Here is a 14,769-nt window from a genome sequence, read left to right as displayed (position 1 = left end):
GGCCGCCCCTCCGCGGCCGTGGTACCGCCCGGCCCCGCCCGCCCCCGCCGCCGGGACCGCGTGGTGCCGCCCGTGGCGCAGCGTCTCTGTCAGCAGAAGGGGACGGAGGGACGGCTGGGGGAGGCTCGCTGGTTCACCATGAAGCCACCCAAGGTGGTGCCGTGGCGGCGGCTGGTTGGGGTCTCCTTCGGGATGTACACGGCCGAGGAGGTCAGGTAAGGCTCCGCCGCAGCGGCGGGCTGGCCGCTTCCCCGCCTCGTGAGTGCCATGGAGGACTACAGCTCCCGGCGTGCCCTGCGGCACGGCGCCGGCCAGCCCCGGCGGGCTGTGGGCGCGCGGCCTGCTGGGACACGTAGTGCGGCTGCGCCTCGGCCCTCGGCAGCCGCTGGCACGGCGGCGGCTCGGCATCCCCCGGCTGTCTGGGGGGCTGCTGGACCCTCTGTGGGGGTTCTCGGGCCCCTTGCGTGGCCTGGGGCCGCTGCGGGTCTTGGAGGAGCGGGGAAGGGGGGGATTCCTTGTGTGGGACTGGGGCGGGCTCGGGGAGAGGGTTTGTGAGGAGGCGGGGCGGCGGCCCCGGGCCCCTCCGGAGAGCCCCGCGCTGGCAGTGGAGACGGGGACAGCGTGGCCGTGGCCGTGTGCTGCCGGCGGCAGGGCCTGTGGGGTGCAGCACGAACTCACTCTGTGAGGGTAAAGGCTGTGCCTCTCCTGGGGGACCTCCCCTGCGGGGGTGTGTTGGCTTCCCCCCCCCGCAGTGCCAGCCTGCAGGAGCCCTGCGCTGGTGAGGCAGGGCTTGGTCCTCGGTGGGCACACTGGAAACCTGGCCTGGGATCTGATCCTGAGTGCCTGGCACGGAAGAGACCTTGCAGGTTTCAGCGAGGGGAAAATGCTCAGATATTTTAGCACCAGCATAAGTATCTCGGGGTTGAGGCCTTTGTTGCAGAGGTTGTTTTGCAGCTTTTTCCAGCAGGTTGTGTCTCCTGGAGTTCCAGAGAGCTGTTGGTGTGATGTTAGCACTGTATAGTCAAGTAGATGCAGCTGTCATCGTCTGGGTATTTTTATTGGTTTTAAAATCTCTCCCACTGCTTGAGAGGACACACAGGCAAAATTACTTGACTTCTGAATGAAATGACTTAAGATGTAAAAGAAGTACTTGCTGTGGTGTGATTGTACTCGGACAATGACATTGACAATACAGAAATTCCCACTGCATGCACAAAGTGCCCTCATCAATAAAAAAAATTGTATTTATACGAAATGTCAATGCTGTTTGTACTGTTCAAGTGCCTGTCATGTGGTTGTTTGCTGCCACTGGTTTTTGTTCTTTTCTTTCAACTTCAGGAAACTGAGTGTAAAAGCCATAACAAATCCTCAGTATTTGGATAATGTGGGGAATCCAGCCATTAATGGACTGTACGATCTGGCTTTGGGACCTCCAGACTCCAGAGAAGTTTGTGCAACTTGCATGCAGAACTTCAGCAACTGCCCTGGTCATTTTGGCCATATAGAACTGCCTTTGACTGTCTACAACCCTCTGTTTTTTGATGTATGTATGCTTAATTATTGTCTTGCTGGTGAAATGGGTGATGGCACTCAAGCTGTCGTACAGTTTAAAGGTGCCGAGGTCTGCTTTTGCTGTCAGTTTAAGTGTAATAACAGCAAATGTAGTAAAAAAAGTTTCTTGTGTCATGGTACTTCAATACAAATAGACTCCTTAGATTTTTGCAGAATATACACTTTGTGGTAACAGTTATTTTACTCAGTATTGACTAACAAGAGAGAAGGACTTAGCTGATCGCTAAACTATGTGACCTACTGTAGGGTCTTATGCCTTAGTTAAATGGATGACACAGTAAAAATCATTGTTGCCTTTAAACAACTACCACAGGCTTACATGAACAGCTAGCTACTTTTATCCTAGGTTCTCAAGGTGCTTTCTGGACATTCAGGGCTTATTTTTTCTCGGTATAGCTGTGTTGTACATTCTGGCCAGCAGGTCCTCCTATTCCAGAATAATTTATTCTGGAAAACTGGATCAGTGTGGATAGAACCCAACAACCTATCCAGTAGTATGCTGAGTGGCATGTGTGTGCCAAGTAAGTGAAAGAATATAGCGTTGTAAGTTTGGTGGCAGCAGACAGTTGAAAAATGCTAAGCTATATAGAAATCCATCTGTCTCTGTAATTAAAAAAAAAAAGGTGGCTGTCAACAAGATTTCCTACATCTGGAAGTCTGGCACACGTGCTTCTCATAGCTTTACAGCTGTTGCATGTACATGGTATGTGGGATACCTAAGTTGGGGCAGAGATTTTATTTGGCGTGCATCTTTTGGGACAGCTGTTATAAGCTTGTTTCGAAAGCTACTGGTGGTGGTGGTCAAACTGCACATTTCTCCTAAGTGTTTCATGCAGATGTTTTTTTCAAAGGGTCATCTTTTAAATATAAAATGAATCCTGGCTGTGAGAGTAGGATTTGCCTTATTTTGGTCTTCTGAAAGTTAGGTGCGTAATCTGATTGTACTTTGTAGCTCTTTCTGGACTCTGAGGAGTGGGGCTATTAGCAGGTGAAGATTCATCTAGCCGTAGCAGGAACCTGAGCTGGCATGAATTGTCCTCCTGAGGTGCTGATCAGCCTATTTACAGTAGCTGACTCCTGCATAGCCTATTAATTGAGAACAAAAATGTCACTTTCAGATGACTGAAGTTAGATGAGGTCCATCCCACTTCTAGTAGTGTCTCGGCTTTCAAGTAAAATGCTTGTGTTTGAACGAGGAATAAAATCATGCAGTAGTAACTCCTAGTCTTCAGGCCCCTGGTGCTGTGTGTAGCTAGTGTGGGTTGTGTGCAGAGCTATGCTGAATAATAAAATATCAGAATACCTTTTTATGATGAAAAATAATAAAAAAACCAACCACTGATACTTTCCTGAAGCTTGAGGAGAATGTGGTTGCATGAAGAATCTTGAGGGACACTGGTAATGTATTTGTGCCAGAACATTTCATTTTACTAGGTTGGAGTTTTGGGTACTACATCGTCCTTTACAGGACAAACTGTTAGGAACTGTAATCACAGTGCTATGTGAGAGCAGCCTTGGTACCAGAGTTGCTGTAGATACAACAGGATTTTCCTGTATCTGTTAATGTAATTGGCCTGCAGATAGTTTGTCTACAGATCATGCTTTCCATTTGAGTTTGTAACTGAAAGAAATTTTTTTTTTCAGTCCAATTCTTTATGACTAAATTTAACGATTAGTCTAATTTCTCATTTATAGTAGCACTTTCTTTAAGTTCAGATAAATCTATCTACTTGCAAGCCAGTAAGTCTACTAAGCTAACTTCTCCCCCTCTTTTCTTTCCAGAAATTATACCTTCTAATTCGAGGTTCTTGTTTAAATTGTCACATGCTGACATGTACTCGAGCTGTGGTTCACTTATTGCTAAGTCAGCTCAAGGTTCTGGAGAAAGGGTTGCTTCATGCCGTCCATGATCTTGAAGTCATTTTGAACAGGGCAAGTACTATGTATCTCTCCATTCCTTTTTGAGTTGATAGTGCTGTAACTATGGAGCTATCTCAATTTATTTTATTCTGTTTCGTTTAGTTTTTAGAGCAATGTGCAGATGCCACAGGTTCAGAAATTGAAGAAGAGTTAAATCACCATGTTCAGGAAATACTACAGAGTTATCAAATAAGAGATCAGTGTTCAAATGTAAGTATAATCAGTGCTTCTCCTGAGTTCTTGGGTTTTGTCCTCTTAAAATAGTAATGTGCAAAAGAAAGTCTGTCTTGGACCATGTAGACTCTAGATTTTCTCCTGGAGTTCTGAACTGTATTATGTTTAGAGGTCTTTGTGGGTGAAATGTCTGAAATTAAGCTTAAAAAGATTTTATTTTCTCTTAGTACAGCTACTGGGTTTCTGGAAAATACACTGTGTAGGGAAATGTTTTGATGGTGTAAATACATAAAAATAATTTGACACTGCTTTCAGTACATTACCGACAGATGTTGATGCTTCTTTGTGTGATGCTTTAGCTCTTTTGAGCTGCAGAACATTTCTTGAGAACTCAGGCATCCAGCAAATTTGCAGAATTTCTTCACAGTGAAATTTTTAGTTATGTAATTGAATTCTCATTTCCATTTAAATGCATTTTAATGTACTTAGTTAGTTAAAGGAGAATGTTAGTAAAGAAAATATTTAAAGGTCTAGCATCTTAAAGCAGGTTTGTTTATAAGCCAAGTTTAATTCTTTAATTCCTTGTTTCAAAACTAACCTTAAGGACTTTTTGTGATCTACCTTCTTAAATCGTCATTAGAGAAAAGCTTTAAAATTCAGTACTGACATGAAAAATAAAGACTATTTATGTAATACATTTAAAAAGGAAGATGGTGAGCATTGAGGGGGTTATTTTTCCAGCAAACATGGGAAGATGATGGAAGAACACTATAGATCAAGGCATGAATTAAATCAATACAAGGATGTGTGTGCATTGATAGTAATAATGTTCATGTTGATAGTTAACACTAATTGTGTAGTGTTTAATCAATAATCCTTATCAAATGTTCTGGTTTATTTTTATTTTCATTATTTTTAAGTCTTTTTTTTTTTTCTTGTCTTTTTTTTCTTTGTCAGGTCAAAAATGTATGCGAGTGTAGAAATAAACTGATAGCACAGTTCTGGAAAGCACATACGACTTCCAAGAAATGCCCAAACTGCAAGTAAGTTTAACTACATAAGAAAGTAAATAGCTGGTATAAAGTTAAATACAGTGAGCGTTTGTATTAACTTTTTAACTGCCTTTCCTGGTTTCCTTCTTTTTCCTTTAAGATCTAGGAGATCACTGGTGCGAAAAGAGCATAACAGCAAGCTGACAGTAACCTATACTTCTACAGTATACCATAAGTCAGGAGAGGGAAGCATTCTAAGTGAGCCAGCAGGTAAAATATTTGTCTTCTACTCAGTATGTTTGCACTTACTTTCCTGTATTTAAGGTGCACCAGATTCCTAGCAGTGACTATGCACTTGTGACTCATTTATAAGAAAATAAAATAAAACAGTAAGTTCAGCATTAGGGGAGTACCCAACTCCATTAAATTTCTGTGTTTGCAAGCCTTCTGTGCTTTTGCAGCTTCGAGGTCTGTGTATGTCAGGAAAAGAAGTACAAAAGCATAATCTATGTCAACTGATGTGGTTGAAGGACATTTCATTTTTGGCAGGTAGATGATTTTCTGCTAGATTTGTAAAATAGACTAGATAAAAAATTAACTAGAAAGAAGGTGACCAGCCTTACTTCAGAAAGAAAATCAGGTAATCCTGAGTCTTATGGAAGAATTTTTTTGTAAAGGGGAAAAGACAGAAAAGAAAGCAGATGACTTTTCCCAGGCTTAATTGACCTGGTGTTTGAATCACTTTAAACTTTTTTCCTCTTGTATCCTTGATCCTTTACACACGCAGGTAGAATTAAAGTAGATTTGTGTGTGTGTTATTTAATCCTTTAGAGAAAATTCATATAGCAAGCTTATTCCATTTGCTCATCTGTGATTTGAGTACTAGATTAAATCTCTGGAGTTGTGGCTGAAGAAGCACAACGTGGATGATGGGTTTTAAAGCAGAAAGGTCAGATCTCTGCTTTAACATCCTGTTCATAACATTTAGGTTCCTATTCATGATACATTCAACAAAGGCAGAAAAGTCTGCGTATCCCAGTGTTACTACTTTTGAGTGACAGCTATGATTTCACTGCATTAAATTGTATGATACTGCTTTGAGCTTTTTATTTGAGCCCCTTTAGGTGTGTCCACACTCTGGGACATGTTTTATTATGCTAGTGAAGAATTGAATTGATGTTTCAGTGTGGAAAAATCTGTATTTCTGGCCTTAAGTCAAAAGAAGAGTTCTGAGATCATGAGATAATTGCCTTTCATCAAGTCATGTACTTTGGCTTCCCTGGGACACAAGGAGCTGGCCTACAAGAGAAATGGGAATTGAGACCCAAAATCTCTGGCTTTTTAAATAGCAAACCCATAGGTTTTCTTTCCCTGCCAAAATATGGCTAACCTAGACTCTTAAGTTACAATATAGATGGGTTGCTGACTGTCACTGTTGTCTCATCCGTTTGGGTATTTCATGGGAACCTTGATCTCACTGGTAATGTTTGAATCCCACTTCTGTGTTTCCCAGCTGTAGGTTGACTTGTAATTAGTGTTTTAGTCAGTGGCCGAGATCATTTGAAAAAGGAGTCCAGCTCACCATTAATCAAACAAAGCGTATGCTTTAGATGTTAAAGTTGAGTTGTGTTTCAGTTGGTTACATTGATATCCATTAATCACAGAAATGGCTGGTTTTTCCAATCCTGGGAAGGCTTGCTCTTTTTAATTTCGTATTGCCAAAGCAGGCATTTTAATAATTTTAATGTAGATGTCAGCCAGTGTATTTTGCATGTATTTCCATTTCTTCTCTGAGCTGGAATCCCTTATCATTGTAAGCAAAAAAACTTTCAAAGTAACCTCTTGTGATTATTTTTTTTAACTTTTTTTTTCGCCAGGTATTGATGAAAGCCAATTAGGGAAGAGAGGATACCTGACGCCGATGACTGCCAAGGAATACATACTGGCTTTGTGGAGGAATGAAGGTAATGACTGTTAAAAGCAACATTACTTTGCTTTCTGTTATCCTTTAGTGGACAGGGTCTGCAAATATTCCTGTATGAACTCCTTGTCAGATCTTTGCCTTTTGCCTTGAGGGCTCCTGGCAGCAAGATAGATTTTATGACAGGAGAACTGGTAGCTAGTGAATGCAGTGAGTTGAGTTCAGTAGATAGTTTGATCGGCTCTTCTTAAACTGTGGTTCCCCACAAATCACGATTGTTGTTTACAGAGAATTTGATGCTCATATGGTGCTACACCTAATATTCCCCACAGCTACATTGGTTAAACACTGAGGATGTATTTAGCGATCTTTTCTAAGTTCCCTGTACTCTGAATCTGACTGCATTTGCCAGGAAAAACCAAAGCAGTTTCATGACCAGTCACAGCTAGTAGCTGGAAACTGTTTCTTCCTGCTGTTTTGCTTTTTTCTTTTCCTATACTCTAATTCTATTTAGAGTTGTTTCTAAAATAACATGTATGTGACCAAAAATAACAATGGCAGTTCTTTCTAAAGTATGTCTAAATGTTTTTATTTCAAGCAAGCTTGCTGGTATTTAACTTAGCAGGTTTTTTTGACTTCATTGACCAACTGCATCTGGGGGTTTGAATTCCCAAACAATAGCAGTGATAATGAATTTACATTTTCTATTGTATCTTTTTAGGTTTCTTTTTGCGTTATCTCTTCCCTGGGATGGATCCCCATGAGAGCTTGGAATTCAGTCCAGAGATGTTTTTTTTAGACCTACTTGTGGTTCCACCTTCAAGGTAAAATTTCCGTCAAAAAACTTTTGTAGGAATCACGGGGTTTAGCACAAACTTTTTGCAGGAGTCAGAGATGCAAGCATCTATAGTACAGACAGTGATCTGCTGAAGTATCAGTGGAGTGTTTAAAAAAAAATAATATCACAGCAGTAACTGATGGTAAGCTTTATTATAACTCCAGATGAGTTTGTTAAAGGACTGAAATACTAATTATGAAAAAAAAAAAGTTAGTATTTTAAATCACTGCAGAATATTTTAATTGTATAGTGCTGGTAGATTTTCTTGTTGAGGAATCAGTCCTCTTTTATGACTGTCTGAGTATGATACAGTAATTTTTAAATGCTCGCTGTTAGTTTATAGGGATTATTTTTCATGCGCTGAAGGCTTAGCTTAGAATGTTTGAGATTTATCATGCTACTTTTTGGTGAATTTTATCTTCTAAAGTTACTTTGATCTGCTGTAGGTATCGTCCCATAAATCGTGTTGGAGACCGACTGTTTACAAATGGTCAGACTGTGAACTTGCAGGCTGTCATGAAAGATGCCAAAATGATACGGAAGCTGTTGGTTTTCATGGCAAAACAACAATGTCAGCCAATGAAAATTGCAGAAGAAGAAATCCAAACAGTAAGAGTTGGTGGTTATCTTATTCTTTGTTTTTTGGATATATGGGCTGGGTTCAGGTAGGCTGCTGTTTAAACTGTTCCAGTAACAGTTTTAGCCTGGGCTGTTGGTGTGTGCGCTGTTGGACATGTTCTCCATAGGTTAATTGTCTCCTCCCCCATTTGCCTCTTTCCAGTCACCTGCCTGGTACAAAGGGGAAAAACATTTTCCTCAAACTCCTTTAGTCATGGTTTTTGTATTAGATCACTGTATGTGAGACATGGTGGACTCCAGTTACTGGAGAGTGAAAGATGTACTGCACAAACAGTTCACAGTAAAACTTTCCCCACATCTCATTGAATGAAAAATGATGTGGGGGATAAAAGCCACTTTATCTTCTAAGCCTAGTAGAGCCAACTGTGATCTTGGTTATTTTTGGCCATTGATGTCTAAATGAAATCAAAATATTCACAAGTAACCTTAATTAGTAACAATGCCTGTTTGCTACCGACCAGTTCACATGGTCAAATAGTAGTAAATAATAATGTATGTCACCATGCTTCTTTTCATATTTGTCCATGAGTTGTATTATTGAGAGTTCTTTGATACTGGAGTTAGTTTCAGCTGAATTTGATATACATCTTAAGTGTAAAACATTTTGAAAACATCTGTAGTTACTCAGAATTGAGCCACTAGGTGGAGATATGATCTTAAAATGTTTGACGGGTCAGAAGGTTTATGCGTTTCGGATGCAAGAGGTTTACTGACCTTTAGACTGTGAAATCAAAGTAATGTGGGTGACAAAAGCTCTTGGATTTACATCATTTTTATGTAAGGATAGGACTTCCTAGAGGCACACTGATTTGTAGCATGGACTGACTAACCAGTAACATCTAATTTGGGAAGAGGACTGTCACGAGGAGATGATTGATTAGCAATCATCTTTAAAATCCCACTGGTATATGTAGCTGTGGTATTTGGAGATCTCCCATCCAGACCTGTCTGAGGCACTTGGTTGTAATAATTTGAAAGTTACTTTACATTGTTAATGTAAATGGTTTGTTTGTTTGTTTTTAATTAGTGTCTTTAACATGTTGTGAAATAGTGGCCAATGTTCCATTTGCTATTGTCGTGGTTTAACCCCTGGCCGGCAACCAAGCACCACAAAGCGGCTTGCTCGCTCCCCCCCACCCAGAGGGATGGGAAGGAGGATCGGAAAGGAACGTAAAACTCAAGGGCCTTAAGAACGATTTAATAGGTAAAGCAAAAGCCTCGCATGCAAGCAAGGAAAACAAGGAATTCATTCACCACTTCCCATGGGCAGGCAGGTGTTCAGCCATCCCCAGGGAAGCTGGGCTCCATCACGTGTAACGGTTACTCAGGAAGACAAATGCCATAATGCCAGGTGTCCCCACTTTCCTTCTTCTTCCTCCAGTTTATGTACTCAGCATGACATCATATGGTATGGAATACCTCTTCGGCCAGCTTGGGTTACCTGTCCTGGCTGTGTCCCCTCCCAGTTTCCTGTGCCCCTCAAGCCCTCTGGCTGGCAGGGCCTAAGGAACTGAAAAGTCCTTGATTTAGTATAAACATCACCAGCAACAACTAAGAATATCGGTGTCCTATCAACATTGTTCTCACATCACAGCCAAAACACAGAAGTGAACTACTAAGAGGAAAATTAACTCTATCAAAGCTGAAACCGGGACAGCTATTTAATACTATAATTTCAGCCTAGTAAATAGAAGGTATTTTTTATGAAGTCCAAGTTGCTAATTTCTGTTTCTGTAGGAGACAGGAGACAATGATGACCCTCTGGACCATTCTGTCCTGACGATGATTCCAGGACAAACCATTGCAGATAAGCTGTACAACGCCTGGATTCGTCTTCAGAGCCATGTCAACATTGTATTTGATAGTGACATGGACAAACTAATGACAGAAAAATACCCTGGTATCCGTCAGGTGGGTAGCAGTCTTAGAGACTCTGGACTTTGTGTGTCCAGACATTTAAGAGAAGTTGTTGCAATAAGAAAAAGTGAAGTATTTGTGGTTAGTATGTAGGCGTTTTCATGATACTCATCACAATGTCTGGACATCTGTCTGATGTTGCATGCTTTCACGTTTTAATCATTAACTTCTGTTTTCAAAGCTATTAGAGAAAAAGGAAGGACTGTTCCGCAAGCACATGATGGGAAAGCGTGTGGATTTTGCTGCTCGATCAGTCATTTGCCCCGATATGTACATTGGTACCAATGAGATTGGCATTCCTATGGTAAGAATAAATGAGTGTTTCTTTTTGGTGCAGCTGGGGACTGAACTACACTGTAGCACTTGCAGCTACATAGCAAGCAGTTTAAAATGTAGAGATTTTCCAACTCATCTGTCCTCCTTCCTCCCCAGTGTGTCATTGCTGTGCGTTACTACTATGTGTTAATAAAGAAGAAGCATTGAAGAGCAGGAATTCACCATTATAGTGAACATCACATTTTGGGAAAGCGGATTAAAAAAAAAATATGTGCTTGCTTCCTGGGTTATGAATTGATGCAAATTTTATAAGTGGAACCTGTTTCTCCTGTGGTCTTTGTACAGTGTATCTTATAACAGCTATGGAAGCCTTTAATAAAAGGTCATAATAATGTCACCAACTTCATTCATCCTTGATGATTTTTAACTACACAGATAGGACACCAAGCCTGAATTCGAGCTTTTCATTATATCATTTTTTCTGCTTGCCTATCTGCAAATAGTGGACCTGGTGATAATGCACTTTTTCTCTGTATTTGTTGATTGGTTTGCAGAATTTAAAATCGTGCTTGCCTTTTTATTTAATTGCTAACTGGGGTTTTCTTTTCTACTGCAGTAGAACAGTGTAAAAAGGACATTGTTTCTATTCTTATGGTAGAGGATTTTAAAAAAGAAATGTATTTATTTGGCATGACAGTGGATTGAAGGGGAGATGCATCCAAGAGCTTGAAGTAATTTATCTTTATATTGTATGAGTTATCATTTGACAGTTTTCTCAGTGACTTAGTACTGTTCTAAGCCAAATTTGAACAGCTTTTTATATCTCTCCTCTTTCCCTCCTGTCTAGGTATTTGCTACCAAACTGACTTACCCACAGCCAGTCACTCCCTGGAATGTCAAAGAGCTGAGGCAGGCTGTCATAAATGGCCCAAAGGTTCACCCTGGAGCCTCCATGGTCATTAATGAAGATGGATCTCGCACAGTGTTGAGTGCGAGCAGCCTGACCCAGAGGGAAGCCATAGCTAAGCAGCTCCTCACTCCTTCTTCAGGTGCACCCCAATCAGGACTGAAGATTGTGAGTGTGACCGAGGGATTGTTGGAGCTGTTCTACATCTGTAGTGTTTTTCTTAAACTGCTACTACTACTACTGTCCTTGCTAGTGATTCCAACAGACCTGCTCACAAAGACTCCCAGGGCAGGGTTATCTTGTCTTTTAGTAGATGGCTGAGGAAAAGTTGGGGGGTGTTTGGGAAGCAAAGCTTGATACTTTTTCAAATTCTATAAACTGTTTTTCCATCCTGAATTTTACTCTTCCTTAATATGCAGTGTGTGGCATTCATCTGGCCAAGATGCAGAGTCTGTATTTTACAGCTGACTATTCCTGGGAAATGTTAGCAGTATGGAAGATAAAATACTGCTTTCATCTTATGCTTCTATATCCCCCTGCCTCCCTGTCCTTCTCAGAAAAATCTATCTTTTTTTCGTCTCCTTATGAAATATGAAATAGGTTCTGTATTTTTGGTGGTAGTCCTGGAGGCTGAAATTCAGTATACTTGTAGAGTAGGTACAACACAAGCAGTTGATGTGACGTCTTCCAGAGCGGGATGTCCATGAGGATGTACAAAGTAGAGTCCTCCATTCCGTGTCAGCCATGCTGGCAGTGGCACTGACCGGGAAGGCTGTGTTGTAGTGCTGACTGCTATAACCCGGAGTCCATCTTCCCATCACCATCGTGTTTTACAGATGACAAACCAAGAGACAACCACACTGATATCCACCTGTTTGTACAGGCATTAACACTTGAGAAATGCTTAGTGCTTACACCAGTTGTTTCTTCGTAGCTGCTGGAGGGTTTGAGTTCTCTGTGCTACAGCTTAACCAGCCTTTGAAACTTCTTAACTATCTCCATCCCTTGCAAGAGTGAGAACTTACTATTTAGCTGGTAGGGCAAAAGTTTTGGTGATGAATAGTCTTTTTGATGTCTGTTATGTATATCCTTGTCTCTGTTAGAGACATGGTAGAGATTTAATATTTAAGACTATTTCTGTGATGCCAGTTCTCTCAACCTGTCACAGAGGTAAACAACAGTATTTAGACTGTACAGCTTATCATATTCATGTTGATAATCACTTAAATAGCTATATGGGTGTTAGAAATTAAAATGACACTGTTTTGAGAGACTGTTCTAGATAAGAACATATTGTCTTTTACTCAAACCTGAAGTTACAACTCGGAGATCTTTGCTTCAGCTACTGGGTCATATTATTACCTGATTGTAGGGTGTCCTGTGCTGGGTGTACGGTGACAGGTATTCTCAATTCAGCCCAGTGGGTTTTGGATTAATAATTTATTTTCTCATTTACAAATGGCATAGTTGTCTTTCTTTTTCAGTCTTTGATCGCTGTATTGCCAAGGGAGAGGAGAGATTCGTAGTGTGTGGCTTCCATGCTGTTAACTTGGTTTGATCACTGTGGTCTGTGTGAGTTAATGGAGGATACGCAGCCTTAAGAGTGTGGTTTGGTGGAGAGCAGGGGCTGTTCAGGGCCAAGTAGTTTTGATTCTCTCTTACAGAGTTTTGCACAGAACATAAGTACTGGAAAGGAAATGTTTTGGATGTGTGCGTATTTTAAGATGGAGTCTTTTCAGAAGCATGCGTGGAAGTGCCTTATAAGCAGCAACCAAAATTCTCTTGCAGGTATGTCGACATATTAAAAATGGAGATGTCCTTTTACTGAACCGCCAGCCCACTCTTCATAGACCTTCCATCCAAGCTCACCGAGCCCGAATCCTGCCTGGAGAAAAAGTGCTGAGGCTTCACTATGCCAACTGCAAGGCTTACAATGCTGATTTTGATGGTGATGAAATGAATGCCCATTTTCCACAGAGCGAGCTGGGCAGAGCAGAAGCCTATACCTTAGCCTTCACTGATGAACAGTATCTGGTCCCAAAGGTGAATAAAACTGTCAGATAAATTTATTCCTATGTGAAATCAGTTTGTTTGACTTGTTTGGTTGGTTTGTCTAATGATAAATGAGATAGATTGATTCCCCCTCCCTCCCTTTATTTTTTTAAATTTATTCCTGGTTTCTGTTCTGTCTCCACTTGCAGTTCTCTTTGTCTAAAGAAGGCCCAGTACATCCAAAAAATGTGGTCCTTTTAATGTGTATGTCCATAAGAGATTTAATAGATAGTTATGCTGTGATGTTGAGTTCTTTACAAGTTACTTTAGTGCTTTTATCCAGCTGGAATACTTTGGGGAGCTGCTAGCATGTGACATTATGCCCCCCAACCCTTTTTCTTGTTATCTCTTTAGGATGGGAAGCCGCTTCCTGGCTTGATCCAGGATCACATGATTTCTGGAGTCAGCATGACAATCCGGGGCTGCTTTTTCACCAGAGAGCAATATATGGAGCTTGTTTACCGAGGACTAACAGACAAAAAAGGAAGAATTAAAATCTTTCCTCCTGCCATTATGAAACCACAGCGACTGTGGACAGGAAAGCAGGTAGTTTATAACTTAATTAGCTTGAGGAATGCTGGTGGTTCCAAAGTGAGCAGAATGCTAATGTTAAAACCAGTGCTGCTGAGGGTTGCTGAAAAGCCAGATTCCATCATCTAAATCAACACCAGGTAGATGTTGGTGTGTGTTACTGAGCTATGAGAGTCCTCTTTCATTTAAAATGACAATACAAGAATAGCACGCTGAACAGCGTTGCAGACAGAAGTATAAAGCTGCAGTTTACAGGCATGGGAGCAGAGAAGGAATTTGTTGTTGATTATAGTAAACTAAGCTATGCCAGTCAGAGCTTTTAAATCTCTGAATTTAAAAGGCTGTAGTAAATAAATGTTTTGGTGTTTGACTTTTTGGTTGAGGTCATTGTTAGATGGATGTAATACCTAGGAAGCCCAAGCGAATGCTCCATTTTCCACTATTTAAGAGAGTTTAACTTTCAAGCCAAGTATTATGTCTCCTCATAGCAAAGGAAATTCTCTGCCAGTTTTTAGACAACTTTTTTTTTTTTCTTAATTAATATATCTGTCTAATTATTGGAAAAATCTTTGGTGCCATATGTTTCTGAATAATTATGTGTCTTAGCTCATTGATCTTTCAAAGACTAGAGTAGCAAGAGGATATTCCTGTTTTGTAAATGTCAGATTTCCAGGCTTTCAAAGCTTTGCTGTCAGTGGAAAAAAATACGTATGGGATGTTGCTTTTCTCCTCTGTGCCAGATTCTTTATGTTAAGAAGGAAATACAGGAAATAGTTTCTGCCACTCTTCCTGCTTCTCTATAGGTTGTTTCTACATTGTTAATAAACATCATTCCAGAAAACCACGTCCCACTGAATTTGACTGGCAAAGCTAAGATTGGTCCAAGAGCCTGGGTAAAGGGACCTGCAAACAGATGTCTAAATCTTGATTCAATGTGTGAATCTCAGGTATGCTGGGGCAGCAGCTCTGGAAATTGGGCTGGGCTGTAGTGTTAAGAAAATTGTGTGTAAAGTAGAGGAATGGGAAGCAG

At 40.9% G+C, this 14,769-nt stretch overlaps 1 protein-coding gene across 2 annotated transcripts in view; it reads left to right on the top strand.

Moving 5' to 3' along the window:
- Window positions 1-41: 41 nt before the first annotated feature.
- The window catches only part of POLR1A (RNA polymerase I subunit A), a 34,325-nt gene continuing 19,597 nt past the window's right edge, over window positions 42-14,769 (top strand). For both annotated transcript variants that reach the window (XM_037387098.1, XM_037387089.1), the window contains exons 1-15: window positions 42-215; window positions 1,339-1,543; window positions 3,355-3,504; window positions 3,595-3,702; window positions 4,624-4,709; window positions 4,819-4,928; window positions 6,536-6,622; window positions 7,301-7,403; window positions 7,864-8,026; window positions 9,794-9,967; window positions 10,155-10,277; window positions 11,097-11,324; window positions 12,945-13,199; window positions 13,563-13,754; window positions 14,543-14,686. In XM_037387098.1, coding sequence (XP_037242995.1) covers window positions 139-215; window positions 1,339-1,543; window positions 3,355-3,504; window positions 3,595-3,702; window positions 4,624-4,709; window positions 4,819-4,928; window positions 6,536-6,622; window positions 7,301-7,403; window positions 7,864-8,026; window positions 9,794-9,967; window positions 10,155-10,277; window positions 11,097-11,324; window positions 12,945-13,199; window positions 13,563-13,754; window positions 14,543-14,686 — 2,205 coding nt within the window. In that variant the 5' untranslated portion in view covers window positions 42-138. The remainder of the gene's footprint in view (window positions 216-1,338; window positions 1,544-3,354; window positions 3,505-3,594; window positions 3,703-4,623; window positions 4,710-4,818; window positions 4,929-6,535; window positions 6,623-7,300; window positions 7,404-7,863; window positions 8,027-9,793; window positions 9,968-10,154; window positions 10,278-11,096; window positions 11,325-12,944; window positions 13,200-13,562; window positions 13,755-14,542; window positions 14,687-14,769) is intronic.

Source organism: Falco rusticolus, chromosome 1 (genome assembly GCF_015220075.1).
Source record: "Falco rusticolus isolate bFalRus1 chromosome 1, bFalRus1.pri, whole genome shotgun sequence".
NCBI classification, from domain to species: domain Eukaryota; kingdom Metazoa; phylum Chordata; class Aves; order Falconiformes; family Falconidae; genus Falco; species Falco rusticolus.
This window is presented reverse-complemented; position numbering and strand designations above follow the sequence as displayed.